Source organism: Tauraco erythrolophus, chromosome 20 (assembly GCF_009769465.1).
Source record: "Tauraco erythrolophus isolate bTauEry1 chromosome 20, bTauEry1.pri, whole genome shotgun sequence".
NCBI classification, from domain to species: domain Eukaryota; kingdom Metazoa; phylum Chordata; class Aves; order Musophagiformes; family Musophagidae; genus Tauraco; species Tauraco erythrolophus.
In genome coordinates this window covers 13292307-13319935 of record NC_141484.1, presented here as the reverse complement: position 1 = coordinate 13319935, position 27629 = coordinate 13292307, and the positions used below count along the sequence as shown (strand labels likewise).

The 27629-nt window shown below is 44.9% G+C and overlaps 1 protein-coding gene across 1 annotated transcript; it reads right to left on the bottom strand.

Moving 5' to 3' along the window:
* On the bottom strand, positions 1-26158 carry LOC104377717 (myosin-3-like). Its single transcript, XM_086624278.1, has 41 exons — positions 26130-26158; positions 25989-26041; positions 25198-25409; positions 22823-22966; positions 22580-22736; positions 21626-21653; positions 21435-21543; positions 20811-20903; positions 20425-20488; positions 20245-20343; positions 18825-18928; positions 18606-18744; positions 17937-18055; positions 17589-17738; positions 16965-17135; positions 16020-16329; positions 15774-15844; positions 14676-14763; positions 14467-14584; positions 12610-12733; positions 12379-12515; positions 12047-12302; positions 11622-11864; positions 11075-11251; positions 10849-10994; positions 10673-10763; positions 9911-10300; positions 9675-9801; positions 7317-7435; positions 6611-6807; positions 6219-6402; positions 5816-5981; positions 5065-5189; positions 4549-4857; positions 4260-4463; positions 4000-4125; positions 2493-2663; positions 2291-2395; positions 2119-2214; positions 1858-1995; positions 1-24 (listed from the first exon to the last, which is right to left on the bottom strand). Exons 3-41 carry the CDS (start codon positions 25399-25401, stop codon positions 1-3), a joined length of 5823 nt encoding a protein of 1940 aa, XP_086480404.1. The 5' UTR covers positions 25402-25409; positions 25989-26041; positions 26130-26158.
* Positions 26159-27629: the final 1471 nt, after the last annotated feature.

Genomic DNA, 27629 nt, shown 5'->3' with positions numbered 1-27629 from the left:
TCATTTTTCACTTCCTAACACCACCTGGAAAGAAGAGGCTTAGTTTAGTCCACACATGTCAAGATGAGTCTTTTGCTCCCTAAAATCATCTGTCTCAATGCGCCATCCAGCTAGGATGTGCAAGTGGAGCCCAGGTCAATGTGACAGTGTCTGTAACCCTTAAGACCACATCATCAAATGTCACACTGTCAGACTGATGCACTGAAATGGAGAAACATCTGTTGGTTTTTCTGAAGTGCTAGTTTGCTGTTGCAGTGCTTAAACAACCAACACGTCCATCCTCTGGGACAAGGAGTATCCCAGCATTTCCAAAAGTGAATGTAAAGCTTGGATGGGAGTAAAAGGATGTATTGATACACTGGATCTATTAAAAGATTTAGGCATTACAACACTTAATTTTCAGGCCTCGCAGAGCAGAATCCAGAACTCATGCCAGGTGCCCAGGCTCTGTATATACTGCACAGTATCAGGCACTTCAAAGTAGTATCTAAAACTACAGTGTATTGCAGAGAGTTGCCCATAGTCAGCATGTCCAACCTGCCTTTACCTGGAGTTATCTGAAATCTTGCCCCTGTCTGGGCTTTCAATTCAGTCAGACATTCAGCATTCACTCTATAACATAACCTCATGTCTAGAGACTTTGCTCAGGAACCTGGACTCAGACTTTCACGTGCTTCCCCGGGGTCTTGGCAAGATAAGCACTGAGGAGTCAAAGCCTTTTACTGGAGCATGGCACTGACTCAAAAAGTTGCATACCAGCCTGCGGCAGAACCAACATTGTCTATTGAGTCTCAGGCCAGAGCCTTCAGGAGAAAGCATGTTCTCCATAATGTCTCTTCTGGAGCTGAAACGCTCTATGAGTAAGAAAATGCTGTGGGTAAGCAGAAGGCAGCCTGGAGCCAAGGTTCTCCATTTCCTGGATATGTGCTCTAGGCACTAGTATTTTTTCCAAAACGTGGACTGAAGGTACTTTATCTCCAACCACAAACTGAGCTAGACTAGTGCAGTCAAGAGGTGTTGACACCTGCTCAGATCACACTAGGAAAAATAGGCTCCAGCTCTTGTACCAAACAGTCTTGGGTTGGAGATAGACAACTGCCTGGGAAGCTCAACTAAGGACACAGTGCTGCTGCATATTTCTCAATCAGAATGTTAACTCTGCCTAAGGCTTACAGGAAGGTTGTTTTAGGAATGTTCAGAGTTAGGTTGGCTCTCATTACTTTCACTTTATGAGGCAGTTTCTTAAATCTGAAACTAATGTGAAGGAATTAGCCAGAAAGCTCATGCTGAGCACCTGAGCCTGAAAAGCCAGAGTCATAGAATCATAGTATCACAGGCTGCTTTGGACTGGAAAGGACCTTCAAAGATCATACAGTCCAAAAGCCTTGCCATGGGCAGGGACATCTTTCACTAGATCAGGCTGCTCAAAGTCCTGTCCAACCTCAGCATGATCTCTTCCAAGGATGGGTCATCCACAACTTCTCTGAGCAACATGTTCTAATGCCTCACCACCATCATCATAAAATACTTCCTCCTCATGTCCAACCTAAACCTACTCACTTTCAGTTTAAAAACATTGCCTCTTGTCCCGTCACTACAGGCTCTGGTAAAAATCCCCTCTCCAGCTTTCTTGTAGCCCCTTTAGGTACTGGGAGGCTGCTGGAAGGTCTCCCTGGAGCCTTCTCTTCTCCAGGCTGAACCGACCCAACTCTCTCAGCCTGTCTTCAAAGTCTCTTCCTTCCAGAACTGTCCTTTCTGAATGATGGCTATACCCACCGGCAAGGCACAAATCTACTGCTTGACTTGCTTGAGCAAGCAGTACCAACTGCACACGGGTCTCCTGCAACAAAGGCTTACCTTTGTAGAAGGGGCTTCTCGGGTTTTTGCTCTGAGCTTGTTTATTTGACTCTCAGCAATATCTGCCCTTTCCTCAGCCTCTTCCAGCTTATGCTGCACTTTTCTGAATTTGGAGAGATTAGTATTGGCTTGTTCATCCTGAAATGGCAAAACAACAGGAACTAAAAACCACCTGGCAACCTGGTGGGGCATAGAACCAACTTTTAAACTGACAGTCCTAGAAAATGGTAAGTACGTATTTGCTTCCATTTAGTGACTCACAGCTTCCTCAGCTTGTCTTTTGTAGGATTTGATTTTCATCTGCAGTTTATCTACCAGATCTTGTAATCTCATCATGTTCTTCCTGTGTTCTTCATTCTGTGGAAAGCCAATGTGCAATCACATGTCCTTGAGAGACAAAATATCAGGAGAATCGCTTTCTATTTATGCCCACCTGGAAAGTAAGCTCTTTGACACGCCGTTCATATTTGCGGATGTTTTTCACAGCCTCTGTGGATTGTCTACGTTCTTCTTCCAGCTCAGCCTCTAACTCTTGGATCTGGTGAATAAATTAACAGTTGGCTTGAGCCCTCACACAGGACTCGGAAAAGAAAGCTATCTTTGACACCAGTGTTCATGATGGTCATGGTACCCACCCTGGCCTCCATCTTCAAGAGCTGTTTCTTGCCTCCCTTCAGTGCCAATTGCTCAGCCTCATCCAGACGGTGCTGCAGGTTCTTCACTGTCTGGTCCAGATTCTTCTTCATCCTCTCCAAGTGGGTACTGGTGTCCTGCTCCTTCTTCAGCTCTTCTGCCATCATGGCCACCTTGGAAGGGAGATGACAGAAAAAACTGGAAGAATGTGAAAGAACAGTGCATGCTGTGCACCATCTGAGGATTTATTCCTGGTTCCTGCTGACCATTCGTGCCACCGCATTTCCTGCTTCATTTTTTTCAGTGACATGATAGTGGCACAAACATGAAAGGAAATAGTAGGGAAAAGGATGGGAAAGAAATCTGTCTTGCTGCACACGCAGAACTTCGAATGGCAGAAATGGTAAATGCTCTGTCCCACGGTAGGGTCATTACTGGGACCCTCATTGACACTCCAGTATCGTGGGGTGGAACAGGAGGCACAGCAAAGCTTGGGAGCAGGGCATGGCACAGCTGAAGGGCTCTGCGTAACACACGTGGAGCGCGATGGAGCCTGTGTGCTGTGCCGTGGTGCGTGCCCTGTTATTGCCCAGTAGCCTGGATGGCTACTGTTATAGGGCAGAAAACAGTTTAAAACAGCCCGTGTTATTTAAGACCAAGCTGGGATACATTTTGCTCTCAAACATTTGACTCCTACACAACCAAATTAAGCATTTTGGTGAAATATTGAGTGACATTACTTACAAATAATGGAAAATTCAACAAACTGCTTTGGCAGCAAAACATTCAAAAAAGTCTAACCTGAAAAATCTGAGAATAAAATAATGGCATTAGAAATTTTATATATATATAAAAATATACGTGCGTGTGTGTATTTCATTGTAATGCTCTATTTGTTTTATTCAAACAGAATACAAATTACCTACTGTTTTTTTTTTTTCATTTTCATGAGCAAGTGGAGAAATTTTCCATCTGTTTCAACTCCAACTAATGTTTTTAAGTGTTAAGATTTTGTTTTGATCCTATGCATCAAAAATCATTAGCAGCTTGGGCACCATGGTACCCAAGGCTCTATTGCCTGGCTGAGCTTCACTGGCCTTCCACAGCAGGATATAGCACCAATTTTGAATGGAAATTCACAATTCTCATTTGAAAAGCTCTTAAATATGATTTTGAAAAGATAAATATTTAAATACATTAGACACTTTACTGGTTTCAATACTGTAGGATTTTTTTGTAGTTTACATTTTCATGCAGCAATGGAGAAAGTTATTTGGTTTAGATTGACTAAATGTGGGGTTAGTTCGTTATGATGACAGCAGTCCCAGTAACTCATCTGTCAGCAGGACAAGTTCCCTGCTGCTCTAACCCTCCTCTGATACTCTCCAACCAGGCCCACAGACTGGTTCTCTGTCCAACGTGTGACAAGAACATTTACATTAACTCCCAGCAGCAATGCTGTTGGGACGCCCTGAAAATTCGAAGAGAAAAACACAGTAAAATCCTCACATCCGTGATTGCCTTCTTCGCTCTCTCTTCAGCACTTCTTGCTTCATTAGTAATATCCTCCATCTCAGTTTGGATTTGTGCCATATCAGTTTCAAGCTTCTTCTTTGTATTAAGAAGGCTGGTGTTCTACGAAGGAGAAAAAGAGAGGCTTTGAGTGTCTGTCTTTGGTCCCTTACACATAGAGACCATGAATTATTATTTGTTCGTCCTCTGTGAATGTCTGCACGTAAAAATATGTCTGTCTTAGCAAAGCAAACTACCTGGGTGTGGAGGAGCTGCACACGTTCAGTGGCATCCAGCAGCTCCTGCTCGGCCACTTTCCTCGACCGCTCCGTCTGCTCCAGGGCTGCCCGGAGCTCCTCAACTTCAGCCTGCAGCAGGTTTGCTCTGCGTTCCACCATGGCCACTTGCTCCTTCAGGTCCTCCCGTGTCCTGAGAGCATCGTCCAAGTGCAGCTGCGTATCCTAAATATGAAAAGCCAATTTCATCCTAATGAATTTCTCAGATACTGTGCTTAAAAATAAATCAACCAGAAAGGTAAACCAAAACCTTGAGAACTCCCTGGATGCTGTGCAGATGTTTCTGTGCCTCGGCAGCCTGGTAGTTGGCATGGCTCAGCTGGACCTCCATTTCATTCAGGTCTCCCTCCATCTTCTTCTTCAGCCTTAAGGATTCACTTCTGCTCCTGATCTCAGCATCCAAAACACCCTGCATTGTCTCCACAGTCCTTTGATGGTTCTTTTTTAACTGGCTGATCTCCTCATCTTTCTCAGCAATCTTTCTGTCAATTTCTGATTTGATCTGAGTCAGTTCTAGGTTGACACCAAGGATCTTGACCTCTTCATGCTCAAGAGCTGCCTTCAAAAGAAAAAGGGGGAAAACAAACACAAAAGTAACATTTCAGAGAACGTGCTCATTGTGATGTTACTCAGTGACTTCACACAAACTCCTCAAGTTTGTGGCAAACAGCCTTGCACACAGCCGTTGCCCAGGAGAGAGAATAGAAAGCCATTCAGATTGCTTCGACAGCAACTGCTTTTTCCAGTAACATTTAAACTAACTCACCTCTGCCTCTTCCAGAGCCAACCGCAACTCAGATTTTTCTACTTCAGCTTGCTTTTTGGCTTTCTCAAGGTCTCTGATCATTTTGCCATTTTCCGTAATTAGTTCAGTCAGATCAGCTATTTCCTCTGCGAGATAAGAATGACATCAGCCCGTGGTAGCCAGAGACACTGAACTCTATGCTCTGTGACTGTGATAAAAACCTCTTTGGAATATCCACACGGATACATACGTATACGTGTTTGTACATGTGTGTATGTGTATGTGTATGTATGTAGAGATAAAAACAGATACAGACAACTCATGCAGGATGACAGAAACGCAGGGGCATTGGTGTGGTTTCATAGCCCTCCTTACAGAGAGCCTGGAAGACACTTGCGTGTGTTTATGTCTCTAGATAGGCCACCAGCAGAACACTACAGGTCTTGTCACCATCTGTTCACAGAGTATCTGTAAAATTAACTTTCACAAGCTGTACAGCCTCTTGAGGGCACCACCTTTATCTGAGAGTGGCACCTAATTGCCCTTGATCTTATGTCTCTGCAGCACATTTACTTTAGTAGCTGAGTTGCTTTACAAACTTGCTCGACAACTTTTGGTGAGACGTTTATATTCTCCATTAAAATGGAGAGAAGAGTAATGACAGAGCCCTGTAACTTAGTGTACCTTGTGCAGACACGAGCATGCTTGTGGAGCTTGTCATGTTGTGGTAGGACTGTGAAGAGCTAATGGGAAACCAGAGCCAAACACTTACGCTTCAGAGTTTTGTTTTCCCGTTTGATTGTTTCAAGCTGATCTAAGGTTTCCTCATAGGCATTTTTCACTTTGAAAAGCTCCGTGTTCACCGAGCGCGATTCCTTATAGAGAGCTTCCCGCTCCAGCTGGCTCTCCTCATACTTTCCCTTCCATTCTGCCATCACCTGAAAGACATTGTGTTTTATTCCCTGCTAGTGCTGAAAATGTTATTTTATTTGTGGCTATTTTCTGTACTGCGTAAATACCGCAATCTCTGAAAACAAGACAACTTCTTATTGCCATGCTCTAGCAAAGCTTATAAATGTTAGACTCAACTTGATTTCGGTGTTGACGTAAGTAGGGAATATTAGTTTGGCCTTCCAGGAAAGCCAGACTTAAAAGGTACTGTGCTCACTTATCACCTTATCAAAGTTCTGCTGTTTCTTGTCAAGGACAGCTGCCAATGCGTTTGCTCTCCCTATGTCCACTGTCAGATCCTCCACCTCGCCCCGCAACTTCAACTTCATCTTCTCCAAAGATGCACACTTTGAGTTCACCGTCTCCTCCTGCTGCCCTGCTTCCTGGAGACGCTGAGAGAGTTTTTTCCTGAAGTAATATAAATAAAACAAGCATACGATTCCAAAAATTAATGTATTATGTACATAATTTAATGAGTACAATACTGGAAGTCTTTTTTTTAATTAAGCATATACGCAAACCCCAATAAAACAATTTAGGTCAGGCTACCCAAAGTGGATCTATGTTCTGCACAATGTACAGAACATTTGGACCGTTCATCCCATCTATCACATACTTGGCCTCCTCCAGCTCCTCCGTGCGCTGAATGGCATCCATCTCATATTTGGTTCTCCACTGGGCCACTTCGCTGTTGGCCTTGGACAGGGCACGCTGCAGCTCCCCCTTGGCTTCCTGCTCCTCCTCATATTGTTCCCGGAGCAAGTCACAGTCGTGGCGAGCAGACTGCAAGGTGTGAGCCAGGGCGTTCTTGGCCTAAAAATTACCCATAATATCATGTATTTATGTAAGCTGTGACCAGCAGGTGATCCCATGACTTTGCGCACTACAAATATGGTCACTGCAGCTTGGGCAGAAGACAAAGGCCAGAGGTTTATAAGTGTTCAGGCAGCTACCTTCAGCTGCAATGAACTTTTCTCAGCTCTACCACTAAAAAAGACCCATAGTGATGTTCTCACCTTGGCATATGCTGTAGCTTTTCTTCCCTGGGGCTACAGAAGCAAAAGAAATCACATAGACCATGGCTTTAAAGTTAAAAAACAGGCAAAAAAACCTAACCAAAAGTGAAACCACTTTTAACGTGTCAGAGACCTCCTTAGCAAAGCACTTGAACTCAGTGCTCACTGTACCCATCCTGCCCAGTACTAATTTTATTCTGTTAGACTCTAGGCAACAAAACTTACAAACTTCCAAAAGTCTTTTGAAGTGAACTGAGGCCCTGATAGGTTCTGAAGCTTTAGCATGTGCTCAGCAGTTGGCACTACCTTGATCTCCTCCTCTAGCTGCCTTTTAAGTTCTTCTATTTGCTGTGCAATTGCTTGCTTGCTTCTGGACAGTTGCAGTGTTACGGTTTCTTTTTCTTCGAGTTGACGGCTTAATTCACCTGTGACAGGACAAGACAAGCTTCCAGTATTGTCCAGATTAAGAATCCTGGAAACATAAATAGTAACCAGCAACAGACAAGTGGAATCACACAACGTTGTTTACCTTATCAGTTGTTACCTTCATGTATATACTTTCACCATTCTCATTGCATGTATTTTTTACCATGTCATCTTTACTCTTAGAGTCATGCAGGGTTTAGTAACGAAATTATGAGACAGGTATAAGTCTCCTCCAACACTTATCTATTCTATCTCCCTCAATGTTACTCCTATTCTGCTTTAATTACGAGTTTTACTGTTCATTCAGACTTCCACATACACATAGTTAACCCACAGCTTTAAGTAAAGTGTATAGCACCCTGTTTCCCTGCGGTTTCAAACCTTCCTTTCTCTTTTTTTCTTGTTTGTTATCTCTTCTAAATTTCTTCTATAGTGACATCCGTTTTTTAAAAGAACATTAGTGAAATTGGCAATCCTGTCTCTAGGTATAGACTTTTCTCTTCAAGTTGTATCGCTCTTTCTAGCTCATTCTGTGTTTTCTTTCCATTCCATTTTACCGTACCTTCTACTAAACACTTCAATACTCTCCACTGCTTTGCACAGGTTTAGTCCATCTCTTCTGCTTTGCTGACTGTTATCAATGTTTGCTTGACCTCTCCTTTCTCCATTCGTCCACTCTGGAAACTTCCTCATCTCTGCTGTTCAACTGCTGGGTTACTGTAAGTCTCTGGTCCTGCTTGGCCCGCATAAGGAACTTTCTCCTTTTTCCCTTTTCTTCCTTTTCTCCTAAACCCACTTCAGAATACTTAGTAATATTCTGTACTATCTCCACAACTGATTCCAGGTAGGTTTCCCTACATTTTTCCACACAGGCGTTTGCAATATATAGTGAGGTGCGCTATGGACTCATCTTGCAAACATAATCACTTGAAAAAAATCACTCAGAAGAAAGAATTCGGTTATGGTCTGTGTGTTCCCACATGACATTCCCCATCAAAAGGTGTTGTAAATTCCCTTTTCCCTGATAAGGGATGGAGATGAGGGAGTCACAGATCACAATCGGTACTTATTTGAAGACTTCTCATTAATTAAGTTGCTACAGTTATCAGCCTTGAGCTGTTATTTTTAATGCCAGACAACTTCGAACACAACACGTTCACGTACTTCCTCACAGCTCACTCACACACACACATTCACCCATATCTCCCTAGTAAGAGCAGCACCTGGAAGGCCAACCCCAGTTCTTTGCTCAGAAGCAGAGGATCATGCTGACAGGCCAGTGCTTGGTCAGAAAGACCCTCAAGGGCTTCTGTTTTCATCAGATGGTGGGTATAATCCTGTAGTCTTTGCATACGACAGCCACCACCCTCTTGGATGTAGGGCTCCACAGCCACCTGTCGTTGATGCTGGTGTTTGCCGGCCGCCTTGGGCTGATTTGGCATGTCTTGGTGTTCTGAGTTTGGCAGTTCTTGTGGATTCATCAGGACCACTGGCCTCCAGAGATGACCAGATGTTGGGAGACTTTCACATGCTATGCCATCTTTGGTCTGCTCTTTCCTTGTAACTATATCTCCATCCACACACATACGTACCTATAGAGCTTGTCAATTCATATAAATTCACATAAAAAGGATATTCATGGCAAGTGTAGCTCAGCTGATAGAACAGTATATGTCAGCACTGCCTGATCCGCTGTTGTGCAAAATCACTGAAATTCAGAAGGTTAGTTTAAGCCAATTCAGTGCCATTTTAACTTGAGATGTCTGGCCTTGCAGTCAACCAGACCAAGGAGGATTCACAGTTGTCACTCACACTGTTCCAGGAAGTCTGTGTGGGAGCAGTAACAAGCTTCAGAAGTGCAGCACACGTATTGGTACTGTACACACAGTGTGCACTTTTGGAGAAGAAAGTGCAGTTCTAACAGGCTGCTCAAATTATTTGAGACTGTCTCAAATCCTCAGTCCCCCTGCATGGAATCAGCGAGCTACGTCACACCATTCTGGGAATTATTTACCTAAGCAAATAACGCTTGCAATTGGCATGAGAACTTTGAAGTGTCACTCATCAACTCATTTCCTTTGATTTATTTCTGATGTTATCTGTGCGTGTACCAACGAGTCTGGAAGTAGAAAATGCACTTTGGGAACAATTAGATCTCACTCATGATACACATTAGAGAGTTTCTCTGCTACTGAAGGGAAAAAATATCTCCTCTGCAGATCTTTGTGCCTTCCTTACCGGCCTCTGTCTGGAGTTGGGCTTTTTGTGTCATCATCTCATTCATATTTCTCTGGTTTTCCTCAAATTTGGCTTTCATATCTCTCATCTGGTCTTCCAGGGTGCGGTACATTTTTTCCAGATTAGCCTGAAAGAGAGTTAAGAAAGAGGAATCTGTGTATGCATGTTTGTATGGCATTAACTTCCCACCAGACAGAAATACTGCCAATTCAAGGATTTCATTCATCAAGAAACACCTTGGACTTAGTAACGGTCTCTGTGCTATTGGCCAAGTCGTCAATCTCCATCTTCAGCTCACTCTTCTCCTTCTCCAGCTTCTGCTTCACTCGTTGCAGGTTGTCGATCTGCTCCCCAAGCTCAGCTGTGCTGTCCGCGTGCTTCTTCCGCAGGGCGGCAGCCGTGGCTTCGTGCTGCAGCGTGGCCTCTTCGAGGTCGCGGCGCATCTTCTGAAATTCTGCCTCGCGCTTCCTGCTAAGCTCAGTTGGAGCGGTGGTGGTTCCTCCAGCCTCTTCAAGTCTTTCACTGATTCCCTCAAGCTCACTAGCCAGCTCGTTACAATGCTTCTCGGCTTTTGCCCGCATTGCTTTCTCACTCGTGGTCTCCTCTTCCAGCTCTGCAACACGGGCCTATATAGTGAGGAAGCAGACACCAGCAGTTAATGAGGAAACAGATAATTCAGTGCTTAGGTTACCACGTAATTGTCATAGCAGAATACCAAGCCCGTTGTTTTGGAGACTATAAGCAAAACAAAGTCCCTTTGAATTTTATTGTTCTGCCACGATAGGCGAAGGCTTACCGACAGGAAGAGATCTATGAATCAACTTCAGATCACAGCTTTCTGTTGCATGGAGAAAATGATGACAATGTATTGAGGTAATTACTGTGACTGGCCCAGAGATTGTATCAGTTACCAACTGTGGACAACCATTACTCATGCCACTACAGTTTACAGAAGCAAGCAGTAATGATGAAGAAGAAGTAATGATAAAGTCTCTTGCCTGCAATTCTCTGATCTTCTTCTGCAATTGAATACCTGAATTCTGCTGTTCCTCAATTTTATTTTGCATCTGGTTAAATTCAAAGTCTTTCCTGTGAAGGAAATGTTCTTTTAATAAAAAGAAAGCACGTCCAGTTAAAAATAAATAGTAAATTTGTCACTATTTTTTTCTCATACTTTCTTAATTTTTCATCTAAATGCTGTTTATCATTTTGCAGATCCACTATGGTTTCCTGAGCAAGTTTCAAGTCTCCCTCAAGCTTCCTCTTTGCTCGTTCAAGATCCATACAAACTTTTCTTTCCTGTTCTAAAGATCCTTCAACCTGTAACATAAACATATATAATGATGACTGATGGAATAACTGAAGAATCTGACCCTTCTCCTTGCGTTGAACATGCTCACATGGTTCACTTGTTGCTCCAGCTTGATCCTGGCTTTTGTGAGGGTATTAACTTTGTCCTCCTCAATTTGCAGGTCATCCAGTGCCTGCTGGTGGGCTTCTTGCAGGACCTTCTTCTCCTTGACTAACTTCGCAATAGTCTTATCCAAGCCTGTCATTTCTTCAGTTAGATTTTTAACCTATTGTAAGGCAAAATACTCGAAGGTCACTAATAATTTCAGCTTTTATATAGGCTAGTGATCACACAAAGACAATAAACACGTTGCCAGACTACCAAAGAGATTTAATTAGTTGCATTATATTGTCAAACTACACAATCTCTCTGCTTATATATCAACCCTTCTGAATCACAAAGCAATTCTGAACTTCCATTTTAATGCATTTTTGTATGCTTATGGGTTGGTTTTCCTGCACAATAGAGGTGTCCAAATTTAACATAGATTTCCTTATACAACATCGTGTTACTGTTCAAGTTGACTGCACCTTCGTATCCTGTATATAAACAGACCAACTATTACTAAACATCCAAATAGCAGAAATAAAAAGCACCTTATTGCCTGTGGCATGCTTTTCCTTTTCAGCTTTTGCCAGTGTTAGCTCAAGGTCATCAATATCTTTCTTCAGCTCAGAGCATTCATCCTCCAGTTTCCTCTTTCTGGCTGCCAGATCAGCATTTATCTCCTCTTCACCCTCCAGTTTTTCCATTACCTCCTTTATTCTTGCCTCCAGCTGGAATTTTGCTTTGATCAGCTGGTCACATCTTTCTTCAGCATCAGCCAAATTTTCATTTTCCTTTTTATAGAAAACAGAAAGGTGTTTCATTGTCACACACTGAAACTGACACTTGCCAAAATCATCTGTTCATTATGCAATCGGAACATGAAATAACAGAATTATTCCATTTAGCCCTTTCCTGAACATTCAGAGAAAACTGATGTAATCTGAGGAGCCAAAAATGGTTTTAAATTACATACAGTCTGTACTTGCAGCTGCAGGTTCTTTTTCTCTTGCACCAGAGTCACCATTTTTTCTTCCAGTTCTTTTCTGGTAGTTTCTGATTTAGCCAGTTCTTCTTTCATTCTCTTAAACTCTTCCTTCATCACGGCCATTTCTTTCTCAGTTTCCACACTTCTTAAGAGGGGTTTTATCTTGAAGTACAACTTCATCCAAGGCCAGTGCTTGACTTTCATGAATGCACGGATGTTGTACTGGATGCAGAAGATAGAATCCCTGAAATCAAAGCAATCCTTCAGTACTGTGAAAAAAGTACATCTTTGAGAAGCCAGACCTCACAGAAGACACACACCTTCGGTCTAACATCTTTTTCAGTTCAAGTCTCCTAAGGTATCCCCTGCATAAAGCCTGTGTCTGCGTGATCAGTTGTCCTAAGCAATCATCTCGCATCTCTTCCAGGACACCTAGCAAACCTGCCTTGAAGAACACCTGCAACCAAAGAACAGAGATCTGTCATGGCTGGGCTTATTTTATTTTAATGCAAGGAATGACTTCTCATTGTGTGGAAAAATTAAACGTTTACCTTAGTGTGTCCAAACTTGTACTGAGTATGATCTATCTCAATAGAAGACAGCAACTTTTCACATGCCTTCTTGCTATCAATAAACTGCCCTTCTGGAATGACACCAGCATTCAGAAGGCGGTATCTGACAAAATAAAACAAAAAAGCTTAACCGTCAGTATCATTTCACAGGATGCTAAAGGAACAGCTGTCGCTTTGAAGATACAGAGAAACGTTGAGTCTGACTCACACCTCCAGCCTTAAACAGCAAACCAGTAAGAAGCAGGGCAGTTCAGTATGTTCCCAGCATGTGTTACAGCCCTCACTGAGACTAAAGGCATGGACAGTCTGTTCTCTGGACCTGACAGACTCTGCTCATCTCTGTCCCAGTCATTTACACTAATCATGGGGGCCAGCTCATGGGGTTAGCTATAAATTCAAAAAATTAACGGATTTTAAGAACAGGGGGACTGTTGCAATTATCTAATCTGACGTCTCGTATAACACAGGCATACAGTCCTCCCAGTGCCTTGTTCATCCAGCCCCCATCTTGTGATTAATCTAGTACATTCTTTTTTTCAAAAAGAAATTTCAATCTATTTGAAGCCTTCAAACCTTGAAAGTGTTCCAGGTAAGCTATTCACCCTCACTGTAGGAAAGGTGTACTTCACTTCTATCTTGGCAGCATCCTTTCTCAGGTCCCACCCTTGGGCTCTTGCTTTGAGTCTGTCTCTTATATGGCAGACTCCTGCATATTCAGAAATCTTTACACCTGTAGGCTCTCTACACCACAAACAAATCATCTCAACATACAGTTTCATGAGTTAGATTGTTTGATTGAAAACTCTCACTGCATTTGAGTTCAAATTTAACCTGCATCTCTTCTCTGAACCATATCCAGCTTCTCACATTCCTCCTGAAGCATCTAAACCAGAATTAGACACAGTATCTAGCAACGGACTTCCTAATCCTACTTTGAGAGATCATTGCACCTCCTATTCTTTTCAGCATGCCTCTCTTTACCCATACAGAAATCTGCCCACCCACATGCCTTGGGAAGGCTTCTTCTGTTAGTGCCCAAAATGCCACTTCCACCCTTTTCAATATCCCTGCTCTCCAGGATACTCTGTCCAGGACTGTAACTGTGGTGCACTTTCTTTGTTCTTGGAGATCTAACCCTACAGTTGCCTTTGTTCAAATACAACAATGAGCAGATGGCCCCAGCTGGGTTGCCCTAAATTTAGCAACCCTTTATAAATGTCTTATTTCCATGGCATTCCTGAGTTAAAATTGTTTGAGGTTTTTTTTTCTTAATCTATAATTAATGTAGCTAAGGTGCTGTAGAAATGTTAGCATGCAGGAACGCTAGCCCTGTACAAAATGAGAGTGCCACATGGAACTAATTTAGATGTCCTGCTGAAGGCTGTTTTGTTGATGTAGCTACATTTCCAGTCAAGCTTGTAATTTCACCAAAAAAGTGATATCAGGTTTAACACAATTTCCTTTCAGTGAAACCATTCTATTTAGAATTATTTGAACAACAGTCTTCGAACTTATACTAGATAGTGGCTAAATATGGCATGAGGTACAGACCACCATTCATATTTTTGCTGAAGCATGCTTGTGTCAAATTTCAGAATTTAAGCAAATAATATCCAAACATTCAGATGAACATGAATGAAGTGAAAATAGGCTTTGGCATACAGTATTCAGGAATGCATTTGCGTGGGCACTGCTATTAGATATGTCTTCATACTTTCCATAGTTGTTAAATATTAAAAGAGTCTTTTCCTAAGAACTATATCATTGACTTGTTTAGCAAGACTCTTCTCTTAAGTGAACTAGGCTCGATGAAAACACAAGAATGTTATTACAGACCTTTGTTTAAAATCCCCATATAATATCTTGTTAGGAAATCCTTTCCTGCAGATTCGAATGCCTTCTAGAACACCGTTACACCTCAGTTGGTGCAGAACAAGCTTGTGATCCATCAGGCCTATAACAGAGCGACATGGGGATAAACCGATTTTTCTAGCATTGGTCAACTGGTCTTCCTGCCAATTGCTAACCTATGTTTTATGAATTACCTGGAGTCTTTGTTTCATTGGGAATGATACAACGCACAAAATGAGGATGAGTTGTTCGCAGGTTGGACATCAGCTTATTTAGATTTTCCTGTAAAAAACAGATCATTTGCAATCTCTACATTACTTCAAGACATAACACAAATAATCTCAATACGATTTGACTCTGATGAAAAATAAAAATTCAGAAGTTTTTCCTTGGTCTTCTAGTGAACGTTCTACAATCCTATATAGGCATCAGCAAAGTAAATAGCTACTAACAGTGGATACAACTGATAAACAACTTGTTCCTCGTCTTAAAATGAAAATGTGTCCTTAGGGGTTGGAAGCTAATCATAAGAGCTATTAAACAGGAGGAGGATGGAAAGAAATTAATGATACTGCGAGATACCAGTGGCGATCTGTCTTGATCAAATGAACTGTTGATCAAATGAATGAACAGGTTGAATTGTTGCTTTTATTAGATATGTTAGTTATGTGTACTTAGAAGAGAACTGAGCCACAAAATCGATGTTCATAATCTGCTCTGCAATATTGTTTTTGTTAGCATTGCATTTCTTTAATCATCTCCTGCAATAAGGACACACTCCGAGTACGGCCCACATCACAGCCAGGTGGATGCTGCACTCCCCATCCTGCCAGGAAGGCCTGAGCCTGTTCCTGCCCTCAGGATATAGATGTGTCACAGCAGCACCAAGGGGCTGCAACATGTAATTTGTGTTTCCCACACTGACTGCAAGGCACTGGTTGCCACACAACACCCTGTACTCAGAGAGGCACGTCCTGGAAGAAGCCAATTACAGTCAAATAAGGGAAGGATGTTGTTAGCATCAAAGGTCAAAGCCAAGATAGCCTTTGGGCTGTCTTGAAACTGTGCAACCTGCTCAAAGCATGACTTCCCTTCTTCACCACCATCCTACTAGACCTCATCAGCAAAGCATAACTCAAATTAACCTTTACCAGATCTCAAAGGTAACATTCCACAGTATCGTATAGCAACAGAGAAAGTGGGAATGGTGAGCTAGTGCCGACAGGTCTGACAGGACTGCCTCCGCAGCCTTTTCTGCAGCTGGCCCGTGCTGAGCCAGAGAACACACCTACCCGAAAGAGTACAGAGACAGTTTGGAAGGAAGAGCCCTTTTTCTTGGTTCCTTTCTTCTTAATACCAACATCTTCAGCTGGAAAATGAGACGACAGTCCAACTGAGGCACTGCTGCATATCTCTTTGACAGCATAATAACTGTGCATCTAATACACAGAGCACAAATACTGACTAAACACTGATTCGAGCCGGGTGATAGCTACAGCTGGAAACACCAGACAGGAGACATAATCCTCTGATCTTACCTTCGTCTATAGAAGCAAAGGTGGCATAAAGATTGCATAAAATTTTCATAGATGATTTCTGGTACAGCCCCACAACAGTTTCATTCAGGGGATCCTTGTTCTTCTCAAGCCAGCCAGTGATGTTGTAGTCCACTGTTCCAGCGTAGTGCACCAGGGAGAAGTGGGCCTCAGCCTTGCCTTTGGCAGGCTTGGGCTTCTGGAAGTTGTCGGACTTGCCCAGATGCTGGTCATAGAGCTTGTTCTTGAAAGAGGTGTCAGTTGCCTTGGGGAACATGCACTCCTCTTCCAGGATGGAGAAGATACCCATGGGCTGAAAAGAAAAAAGGTGTTTTCAAACAAGATGAGTTCAAGTTATAATAATATGGAGTGAAAGAAATGCTAAAATTAAAGTAATGGAGGTATTTTATAGAGAATTAGCTTGGGAGGAGCAGGTAAATAAGATTTTTTGTGAACTGCTGGCAAGATATTCAAAAGCTCCAGATTTTCATAAATAGGTTTTTGAACTACCTAGACATTGGCTGGAAAACAAAGAAAGCCAACAAAAACTATGCAGTAACTTCTTGCCATACAGTAGTGACTTATCCAGAAGAAGCAAAAAGCAAGCAGACATGAGGCTTTCTAACATCTGAATTTAACTGAGAGGAAAAGCTGAGGAGGAACCAAGGTGCAAAGACAGAAGGCTACTGGGGTAAGTATGACAATGAAATGACAATTTATAATGATGTGGAAGAAAGAACAGAGAAATAAAAGCAATGTTTTTTTAGAAGGCAGAATATATTTCCATTCAGCGGATAATTAATCACAAGGGTTATGTTTAAAGGAAGGAAGGAGGTAAGGAGACCTGGAATCTTCACAGAATGTATTGAAGGCACTCAGTGCAAACACTCTTGAGAACCCCTTCCAGATCTGATTTGTGTGACTGCACCAGGTACGTAAGAAACTCACCTTTTCTATAAGCTCAATGCAGGCAGCCAGGTCCATCCCAAAGTCAATGAACTCCCATTCAATTCCCTCCTTCTTGTACTCCGCCTGCTCCAGCACGAACATGTGGTGGTTGAAGAACTGTTGCAGTTTCTCATTGGTGAAGTTGATGCACAGCTGTTCAAAGCTGTTGAACTAATATTTGAGTAAATGTGTTAATATTGTTAAACTGATCCAAATCAATTTATTTCATAGAGGTGTGAAGGCAAGGTCAGCTAGACTATCCCTGAAATTGTTGATAATAGTGTAAAGGATATATCACGTGTGGTTCAGGCTTACAGCAAAGTTGTGCTGTGCAGCACACGGTTGATGCAGCCGGCATTGGCAATGCTTTTTCCAGGACCCTAATGTCACTAACTATAGATTCTGTGGGGAGGGGACAGCCCCTTCATGGCTATGCTTCTGCTGTTATTCTTCTCTTACAAAGTGGGTGACGGATCTACAAAGGCAGAAGCAGCTTCAGAGAGATTTGCCCTGCTCTTGATGGCTGCACTGGGTTGCGGAAGAGGAAAGGTCAGAAAAGCCAAACAAAACGAAAAAAGTGTTTAAAGACAGCCAGAAGTCTGAGAGTGCTATGTAAAACCAAACCTCAAAAATCTCAAAGCCAGCAATGTCTAAGACCCCGATAAAGTGCTGCCTTGGCAGCTTTGTATCCAGTTGCTGGTTGATTCGCATCACCATCCACAAGAAGAGTTTTTCATAGACAGACTTGGAAATGGCATTCACTGCCTGGTGCACCTGCAGGGAGATGGTTCACACAGCTGTGTCAGGGCACTGCCAGTGCACCACCAGAATAAACCACCCCTCCACCATGCACACTGTCAGCCCACGAAGTGCACTAATAGGCCCTAATGATCCTGACCATCCTCAGCTGTGACCTGCACCCACTCCTGCCCCTTAGGGCAAGAACAGTCCCTGCTGCTCCCTGACACTCACCTGATCCACTGTTTGGCCCTTCATGACGTATTCATTTCCCACTTTCACCCGGGGATAGCACAAAGCTTTCAGCAAGTCCGCTGAGTTCAGGCCCATCAGGTACGCTGCTTTGTCAGCCTCTGTAAAACACAAAAACTCAAGCTGAAAGACTTTCTTCTCAGCTAGGGCAGACAGAATGCACTGGAGCCAGCCAGAGCTCACCTGAAACCTGGCAAACTGGTTGGCTTTACTCTCTCCACAAAGCTTGACAATGTTCTCATTTACTTTTCCAAACAGTCTCGTAGGGCTGGCACTTACAATTGAGTGGCTACAGCAGCCCCAACAGGTGTGGTAAAACCAGTAAGCACACTGATGATGGGACAACAGATTGTTTTCCCTTTGAGCCACTTCCTCACAATGTCACCTAAGTAGAACAAGTCTGGATGTGTTACCAGAAACTGGCAAACACTGCATTAACATCTCCCAGGCACAAGGTCCTTCAGCAGAGCCACGTGGAATAAAGTGGATGTATAAAGTGACTCTATAGGAGATGGCAAATTGAAGGCTGAACCTCCTTTTTATGTTCATCAAGGGACAACTGCTGCTTTCCTGGAAGACTCTTTACATTTCTAGTTAAAAATGGTATGAAAACAGTTGGAAATACATCTCTCCGAGCCATGAAGGTATTACCTTCTGTGCCATCTGGCTCTGCCTGCTCTTCATGTGGTTTCTGCTTGAACTTCAGGTTCCCATAGTGCAGGATTGCCCCTGCCAGTTTGTAAATCCCCATTCTCTCATCGGGGCTGAAGCCCAAAACCTCAATGGCTGCCTGCACACCAGAGAGATCAGCTGGTTATAAAGGTGGTGATGACAAAAGTGACACTGTCTCTCCTTGCTAAATGTACTCACATCTGTGGCAACAAACTCCTCCTGGTCATCAATGCTGTCCACAGAAATCTCGCCTTGGCTGATGAAGGGGTAGTCGTACGGGTTGGCTGTGATGAGGAGCATCTCTGAAAGGCAAACGAAGAAGTGAGAGCCAGATACTGGCAGTGAGGAACAACGGCTCAGCAAAGTTTCACAGGCTCTTTTTCCTTTCGCATCCCCAAACTCTCGGTTTTCTACTAAAAGACAAGAAAGACAGAGTAAAGCCACTCATCTGCCTTCCACTGGATGAGCGGAAAGTCCCAGGCAGGTTCTCAGTCCTACCAGTTTAATATGCTGTGAACTGGGAGCTGAACATTCAGCACTGGCAGTCAAGGAACAAGGGCCATGCAAAGAAACAGCTTTTAAGAAAGCAACTTTAGGTAAGACTCGTAGGTGCTTGTCCGCGTACATGATATACACTAGTCCCTCCTGAACGCCCCTTGCACCCACTGGGGTTATGTGCTGGTGCACATAAGTAATGTGTGTATCTCCACCTAAGTGAGGTCAGAATTCACAACTCGTTTTCAGTTCTGAATCCGGTGGTGGCATAAGAGAAGTGCAGGTGTGTAGATGTGCAGTGGGGTTGTGCATCGTGCAGGAAAGGAAGCCCTCCACACACTGAAGATAAATCTGTGTTCTTGTACAGACGTGCAGTCCCCTGGCACCCAGCAGTCTCTCTGGGAAGGGAGGTTGTAAACGTTGGGAGGGCATGTAGTGGGAGGATGGGGTAGGAGCTCCACCTTGGGAAATGTTCTGTGGATAGGTGGGACGGATGGGCAGAGCGGAGTGAGGATAAGTGCAGTAGTTGAGTGTGCGGCAAAAGGGTTTGGGACAGTTGCAGGGCACGGGTAGGGTATGCCATGGCTGTGGGAAAGGGGAAAAGGCTGGAGGGTCCGTAATGGAAACACAGAAGAACTTTTGCCCATATGATGAAGAGTTCAGACATATGGCTTGCAGATCAGGGTATCTGGCCATCCTGCACCCAGGGAATTTCTCACCTTGCTATTGAAGATCATTCACAGGATCTGGCCCATATAGGGTGGACTTTCCACACCAGCAAGAACAGCAAGGTGTAAGGCAGAGTAAATTAGCCACTCGCATCCCTCACCGGCACACAGTTTGCATTAGAACTTACCCAGGGAAGAGAAATTGGAGGTGGAGCATGACACTGTTACACAGAGATAAAAATGCTGTGTACAGCTTTGGTGACTCAGGCATCACCGATGCTGGAATGTGGATGACATAAACAAGCACATGATGAAAGCTCCAGAGCTTTGCACAGCCTGAGGCACACAGCACCAGTAGTGCCACTGGACCCACCATCACTGAGCTGGCATATTTAGGGAAAAGTTTCCCATATTGATTTTACTGTAAAACGTCACCAGGTGATGGCTGTCCTTACCAAGCAGTTCGGGCTTCTTATTGGAGAGGATCTGGTAGAAGATGTGGTAGCTTCTCTCAGCTTTCAGCTGGAAAGTGACTCTGGACTTTTCCAGCAAGTCTGTAATACATATGCACATGCACATTTTTCAAGCTCTTCTTTACTTTATAGTAAACCAGCAAGCCCCCCTCATTTACTTACAGGTCTCAATGTCACCAGAGGCCAGTTTTCCAGAAGTACCAAAATGAATACGAATGAATTTACCCTGTCAAGCAGACAAAAGATAGTGGTCAGTGCAGCATTCTTAGGGTAACACGCCAGAGTGGTTTTCTCTCTTGAATCGCCATAATAACATCTCCAAAACAGTCTGAATTGTCTTAGATATTCAAAGATACATAAAGGAGAACAGTTTCTTTCAGACCACACAGCTATGAGCATGAAACAGCTGTAAACACACTGGCATCTGACAAACCACCATGAGATTCGTCAGCAAGAACATTTCTCCCAGCCCAGTGGCTCCCAGTTGCAAGTCACAAGCAGGAAAATAGGATTAGAAATGCAAGAGGGAAGAAAGAAACACAACTCACAAAGCGCGAGGAGTTGTCATTTCTCACAGTCTTGGCATTCCCAAAGGCCTCCAGCAGCGGGTTAGCGCTGATGATTTGATCCTCCAGTGTACCCTGCAAGAATATTTGAATAATTACTGAAAACCAGTATGGGCTATGTGGTAGAAAAAAGTGACTGTATTGTGGCTCGCCTGGTTACATGCGGAACCACGTGCCCATGCCCTTCATTTCAGCTGTGCAGCGTTACTACAGCGTCTTCTTGACTACAGCACCAAGAACCAACACTGTGTGTAAGTGGTAAATAATTCATTTTCCTCTTATTCAGAATTTCTCCCACGGTCAGAGCCTCATCTCTCAGCCACAGGTACAGAGCTTCTGATTCTTCCTGGACACCAACCCCCCAGACCTGGTTTCAGTCCAGATGAAGACACACCTAAGCAGTGACAGTGGCAGCTCTGGTGGCTTGTATTTGTTGTGATCCTAATGCCATAACCAGCCCCTGGTCTTACTGCCTTTTGAGAGAGTGACTGAAGCTAATAAAAGATACTTCATGTTTGGAGGCCATTGTTTGTCACCAGTGCTGACCGCAGCCACGAGTTGATAACATCTCAAACTGCCCCTCTGCCAAGCCTTTCTTCCTCACACCTTCTTCCAGGACTCCTTCTTCTTGGCTAGGTCCGCACTCGCTGCAATCGTTGCAAAGTACTGGATGACACGCTTCGTGTTCACAGTCTTCCCGGCACCAGATTCTCCGCTGTCGAAAGAACGCACAGAGCAAAGAATTATCTGCCCACTTTTTGTTGGAGACAAAGTTCAAAGTGACAGATAATACTTACGTGATTAGGATAGACTGATTTTCACGATCTGTCAAAGAGAAAAATAACTGCAGTCAGGGAAGTTGTAGAGAAAAGTGCTGGTTCTCAGATAACCCACGACATAGCATCCATCGAAGGGAAAGAAACAAACTCTCTGCAAGCAAAACTGAAAAGATGCATGGTCTTTTCCTCCTCCTCTCCTTCCCTTCCCTCCCTCTACTCCACTTTTTTCTTCTCTCCTTCAACTTTGCTCCATCCTGCACTCTTCTCTTTACTTCTGTCTTTCCTATTCTTTACCTTTATTACTGTTGAATACAGGACAGGACTTGATTGTGGCTGCCCCATCCCTGGCAGTGTTCAAGGCCAGGTTGGATGAGGCTTTGAGCAACCTGGTGTAGTGGAAGGTGTCCCTGCCCATGGCAGGGGGGTTGGAACTATATGACTTTTAAGGTCCCTTCCAACCCAAATCATTCTATGATTCAGACTAAAGTCATGCATTTTTGCAATAATATACCTTCCACCTCTGTTCTGAACCTACCTGCTGTTGCTCAAAGCCACGTGCTGGTGTGCTGACTAGAGATTTCCCAGTGTGTCCTACCCAACTGCAACTGCCCTTTGCAGCGGTTCCTGTTAATGGTGCTTATCTTAGTACTTAGACCAGAAACGCACACAGTGTGCAGTACAGTAGTACAGCACTTTAAAAATGAAAAACCTGTTTCAGGAGACAGGGAAAACTGTCTGGAGCTGGTTTTGCATCACCTAAAGATAAAACAGGCACATCTAATTCCACAATACAATAGTTGGGAGCCCAAGAAGATAATCTGCAACACGACACAGAATAAGGAATTGGGGTAGCACACTGTAAGAGATGGCAAAGGCAGCTGAGCCCATGGCAGAAAAGGAAAGGCATTTGGCAGAAGCAGTGTTTCTGACACATTTTTTTCTCATGAGTTTGGTCAAACCAGAAAAGCTCACCAGTCAGCATGGACTGATAGGCATTGTCAGAGATGGAGAAGATGTGTGGAGGGACCTCCTGGCGCTTCTTGCCTCGGTAGGCCAACACCACCTCCAGGTTGTACACCGGCAGCCACTTGTAGGGGTTGACAGTGACACAGAAGAGACCTGAGTAGGTCTGCAGGAAAAAAAGAGAACAGGAGAGTCAGTGAAGTCAATTCCGTGGCAGCTGGATTTTCTCCTTTGCATTGAGAGGGAACTTACATAGATCATCCAGGAGCTGTAGCGGTCCTTGAGGTTGTAGAGGACAGCAGGTTCATGCAGATGGGTCAACATGGCCACATCCTCAATTCTGTCAAACTTAGGTGGGTTCATGGCATATACATCCTCAGGTTTGACAGCAACTGTCTGTAATTCAGAAAGAAAGAGTTAACCTTGATTCTGCAACTCTCGATGCTCTTTCCGTGTGTACACCCAGAGACACAAACACAGAAAAGTAATGACATCTGTAAGGCTGCTCCAAATCAGACTTCTCTTTCTGTTTAAGTTGCAAAACAAGATATAGCTATTATGGGACAGACACTGCTGCCAGCTGGGAACTCTACAACACTGGCAAATCTACAGGATGTACATTTACTGTCCTGGAATTGCTACAACCACACAGACATAATTTGTGCTGGATCAGATTTTTCTTCACATTATTGCTGCTTATGAACTTCAGGCAGCTGCTGCTCGTGGCTGTAACAGCCAGGGCACGACTGCTGGCCAGTCTACCCTTCAGCCTCCGAGACTCACGCTGCCCAATGCTGGAGAGACAGGGCACCAACAGCACGAGATTCACCCACAGCAAATCATTTTTAGCACAGATTTGTTCCACTCCTGCCTGCGGCCATTCCCAACCACACAAGGGCTCTGGCCCTGCCAAACAGCACCGTCTGCTGGGCTCAGGTGGTGGGCGACTGTCCCGTCACACGGCCAGAGCCCCTGGACGTGTGCGGGGTACAGCGAGGCGAGCGCGCAGGAAGGCAGATGGGCACAGACGGCAGCAGCTGATCTCGGCCACACTGAGCCACGAAGGGGCTTGAAAATCCTGTTGTCATTTCTGCAGACAGCTTTTCCCATCGATTTTATGCTGCAATTACTACTCCCATAGACTGGCCCAAGCTGACTAGTCCGATCCAAGGAGGAAATAGTGTCAATGCAAGCATATTTGATTCAGAAAGACTGAACACCATTTCCAAGTCCAAGTCCTGACTAGTGGAATGATTTCAGGCTTCTTTGAGAAAGCAAGAACTACAGGTACAGGTTTCAAAAGCAGCTTTGTGATATGTGTCCCTAAATATCTTCCTAAAGCATTCAAGCACTTGAGCAATTAGGATTCATGGAAAGTCTCCACAGAGAATAAGAGATTGTACATTAACTGCTACTCATGCAGTTAGGTTTCTAGCATTGTGTCAGTTCAGTGCTCAGAAGAGGGTAGGAAGCTCTAGAATATTAGGAATAACCAGGGGAAAAAAGGGAGAAAAGAAGAGACTGTTGTGTAGGATGTGTCCATCAGTTCCTTCGCACTTCATTACTGAACATACCTCTTAGAAAGGATGTAGTACTAGAAATGATGCAGAGAAGAGAATCAAAGATGGTCACAGGTATGAAACAGCTTTTCTATGAGGAGAATGTAACTTGTTTGGGATTTGGGAGTGAAAAGGAGATACTTTTGAAGTTTGCAAAGTCAGGAAGGGCAGAGACAGCCATGGCCATAGCAAGGAAGAATTACTCGTTTTTTCTCCTTGTGAAAAAATAACCAGAAATTACCAGGCTGCATATTGCAGAAAAAGGAAGCACTTTACAAATACTCCCAATTTCAAACTGTGGAAATCTTTCCCACAGGACACTACAGAGGCAAAAAGCTCAAATGGATATAAAAAAGCCAGCCCCCAGGACAGCAGGTCCTCGTACACAGCAGCAGGCTGCTGCCTCTGCTCAGTGACGTACCTGTGGCTGCAGGAGGCCAGGGGGGAACCAAGGGATGACTGCTTCGTTCTTTAGTTGCTGTATTCTCAAAAATCTGGTAGCACCTACTGTCAACATGTTGGTTGAGGTGGTTCTTTGGGCTACTGCAGCTATTCTTACAAAAGTTATCAGGACACAAGTTGCTAAGACATTTCAGCATTTTTGCAAGACAACAACTTGGTGGCTCCTCTAGGGAGCTTTTTGCAGCCAGTGACACTGATAATAATTTCACATGCAAAGGGGACTTTCAAAGTAGCTGCCTGCTTTGCTGCCAATAAAGGAAGGAATTTATCAGTGGATATGAAGGTGATAGATGAGAAAGGGTTAAAAGCAGAGGCTGAGGAACACTAAGACTGGCAAGGCTACAACCCAACCTATTTCAGAGCGTTGCCTGATCTTTAAAGTCTAAACCAAGAATAATTACCCAATAATTACCCTTCGTCCCAGCACCCAGAGCAATACTTTCCTCTGGAGGCTGTGCCGGTCCCAGCCAGAGGGCAGGGCAGATGCTGGGCAGCGCAGACTTCTCGCCAGAGCTAGTCTAGTGCTTTCGGTGTTCCCTGCCCTCCCCAGCAGACACCCTGGGCCCTCAGAAGGGCAGGGAGGAGGGTCGGGAGGGATACACTTACTCTGCCATCCTCTGTCTCAACAGTTATCTTCCCGTCCTGCGCAGCCTTGATCTTCCCTTTGGTGTACTCCACCTCGGGATCAGCCACAAAGCAGCAGGTCTTGGCGTCAAACGGCTGGTTCTGGGCTTCTGTTCTCTCCTTCTCCGACTTGCGCAAGTACGGCGCAGCCTCACCGAACACCTCCATGCCAGCGTCTCTGCTCATGGCTGAACCTGAAAGACAGAACCTGCTGTGGTGGTCCCTCGTGCAGTCCTTAAAGTTGGGCAGAGCAGAGCTGAATGCCCACCAGCTCTCCCAGGTTGTGTGGGTGCTCTGAGAGCGGGTTCCTGAACACCCTTCCCGTCTCTCAGACGCGTGCCTCAAGGGCTTGAGGCAGGTATTTGCCTTTCAAAGCTGGACTGTGCAAAAGCAACAAAGAAGAGTTGCCACCCTTCACAGCCCCATGGAAAGGGGATCTGTGTCTGAAGGAGCAAGAGGGCTCCCTGGGAAAGTGCAGCAAAGGGGAGGGATGTCTGAAGGATTCACATAGTCCTTAGTAAGACTGAAGCCCTGAAGCCTGTTTTTCTTCCAGCTCTCCTCTTCATTCTAGATTTCCCCCACTCCCTTTTAACATGGAGCCTGTCCTACTCCTCTGGTGGGCAGCTGTAGCAGGCAGGAACAGACACATGCCATGGCCCATTAGAGCAGCTCATGCAGGGGGGAGAACGGGAACCTGCCCACAGCGAGCACGAGGGAAGAGCCCGCTCCTGCCAGCCTGGGCAAGCTATTAGTTTTCATGCTTAAATTCTCACCTTAACCATCAGTCAACAGAAAGAGGGAAGGAATGGGCTGACATCGCTGATCTCTGAAACAGAAAGAGTGGAAGATCAGACTCTGGCTAAGCTACAGCCTCTCCAAAGGCCCAATACAACCTCTCCAAAGGTCTCACTTACTGCGAGCAACCACCTCGGCGGAGGACCAGTGCAGACACCAGTCCTCTCGGACCACGGAAAGGCCCAGCGTGGAATCAACAGCAGATTTCCCACCACAGTGCTACAGCCTCATGAAGCTCCAGGCACGAGGAACTGCAGCTGTGGCAGGAGCCCTCCACCCCTCTGCAGGTCACAGCATGGCCATGGGCACAGCCAGGGCATCAGGAGCCACCAGCAAGGGCTTTCTCCCTGCCAGCTTTTATGGGCTCAGCCCTTCCCTTAGCTCGGCCCCTTCCCTATATTTGGAAGGAAGGGATCAACAGTCCTGCCTGCTCACCAATTCCTGTTCATTTTCTGCCATATAAAGTGTATACAGAAAGGAGCCGCTCTTTGTTCCAATTTTAGTAACTCCAGGACCTAACTGTGGTTTGCAGACTCTTTGCTGGGAGAACTGCCTCTACTGGGAACATGCTCTCCTGCCAGCTACAACCACAGCTGGCACTTCACTCATACCTGCTCTCACCTACATGTCAAAGAAATAACAGTCCAGAAGGGACCTGCCCCACTGCTGCTGCTCACAGGGTGCCGGGGCAGAGCTTCACGGTAGCAAAGGAGTGCAAAGCAGCTACCCATGGGGTGGAGGGCAAGGCCACAGGAAGGGAAAAAGGTGATGAGGATTCATGTAGGACCAGTCATGTCAATTCTTGTGGCTTCCCATCACTGCATGGGTCAGGGAGGATGGGAGGAGAGTCTGTGACTGAAGTATGATGTGACAAACCGTGACAAAATAGAGGCTAACCAGAAAGAACAACACCCACATCTAGCCAGGGACAGATGTTTCATGATTGTTCAAGGCCAGGTCGGATGAGGCTTTGGGCAACCTGGTGTAGTGGAGGGTTTCCCTGCCCATGGCAGGGGGGTTGGAACTGGATGATCTTTGAGGTCCCTTCCAGCCCAAACCATTCTATGATTCTATGATTCTATGAATGCCAAACCCTGAATATGCTACAAAAATTTAGCTTCAAATACCTCTTTGGTTGCCTACGACGTTCACTGCCCTCACTGCCAAAAGAAGCTGCAGAAGCCATGTCACATTGTGCTGTCAGGTTCTTAGACACAGCTGATTGCAACTCCCAGGTGAGAAGGATGTTGGTAAGGGGACACAGTAGCCACCAAAACGCTGGGCACTAGCCACCTTTGCATGCCAGACAGCACAGTGCAGCTCTGCTCAATCCTGAGCACTTGCGACCCAGAGCACCACTTCCATGTGAATCCCTGGGGCTGCAGGCTCGGCCGTGCCTGGGGAAAGGCAGCGCAGTGTCGGAGGAGGAGCAGGCTGTGCAGGGGCACACTACAGCTATGCAACTCTTGCTTGGGGGGCACAGACCACGGACTGGCAGCAAGGCATGGCCAGCACAGGCTCAGACACTCCTCTCCCTTCCCCAGAGCAGGGCTGCGCCACAGGCTTCCAGGACCACACTGCCAAACCATCACCGAATCCACTTAAGCCCATGTGTGTGC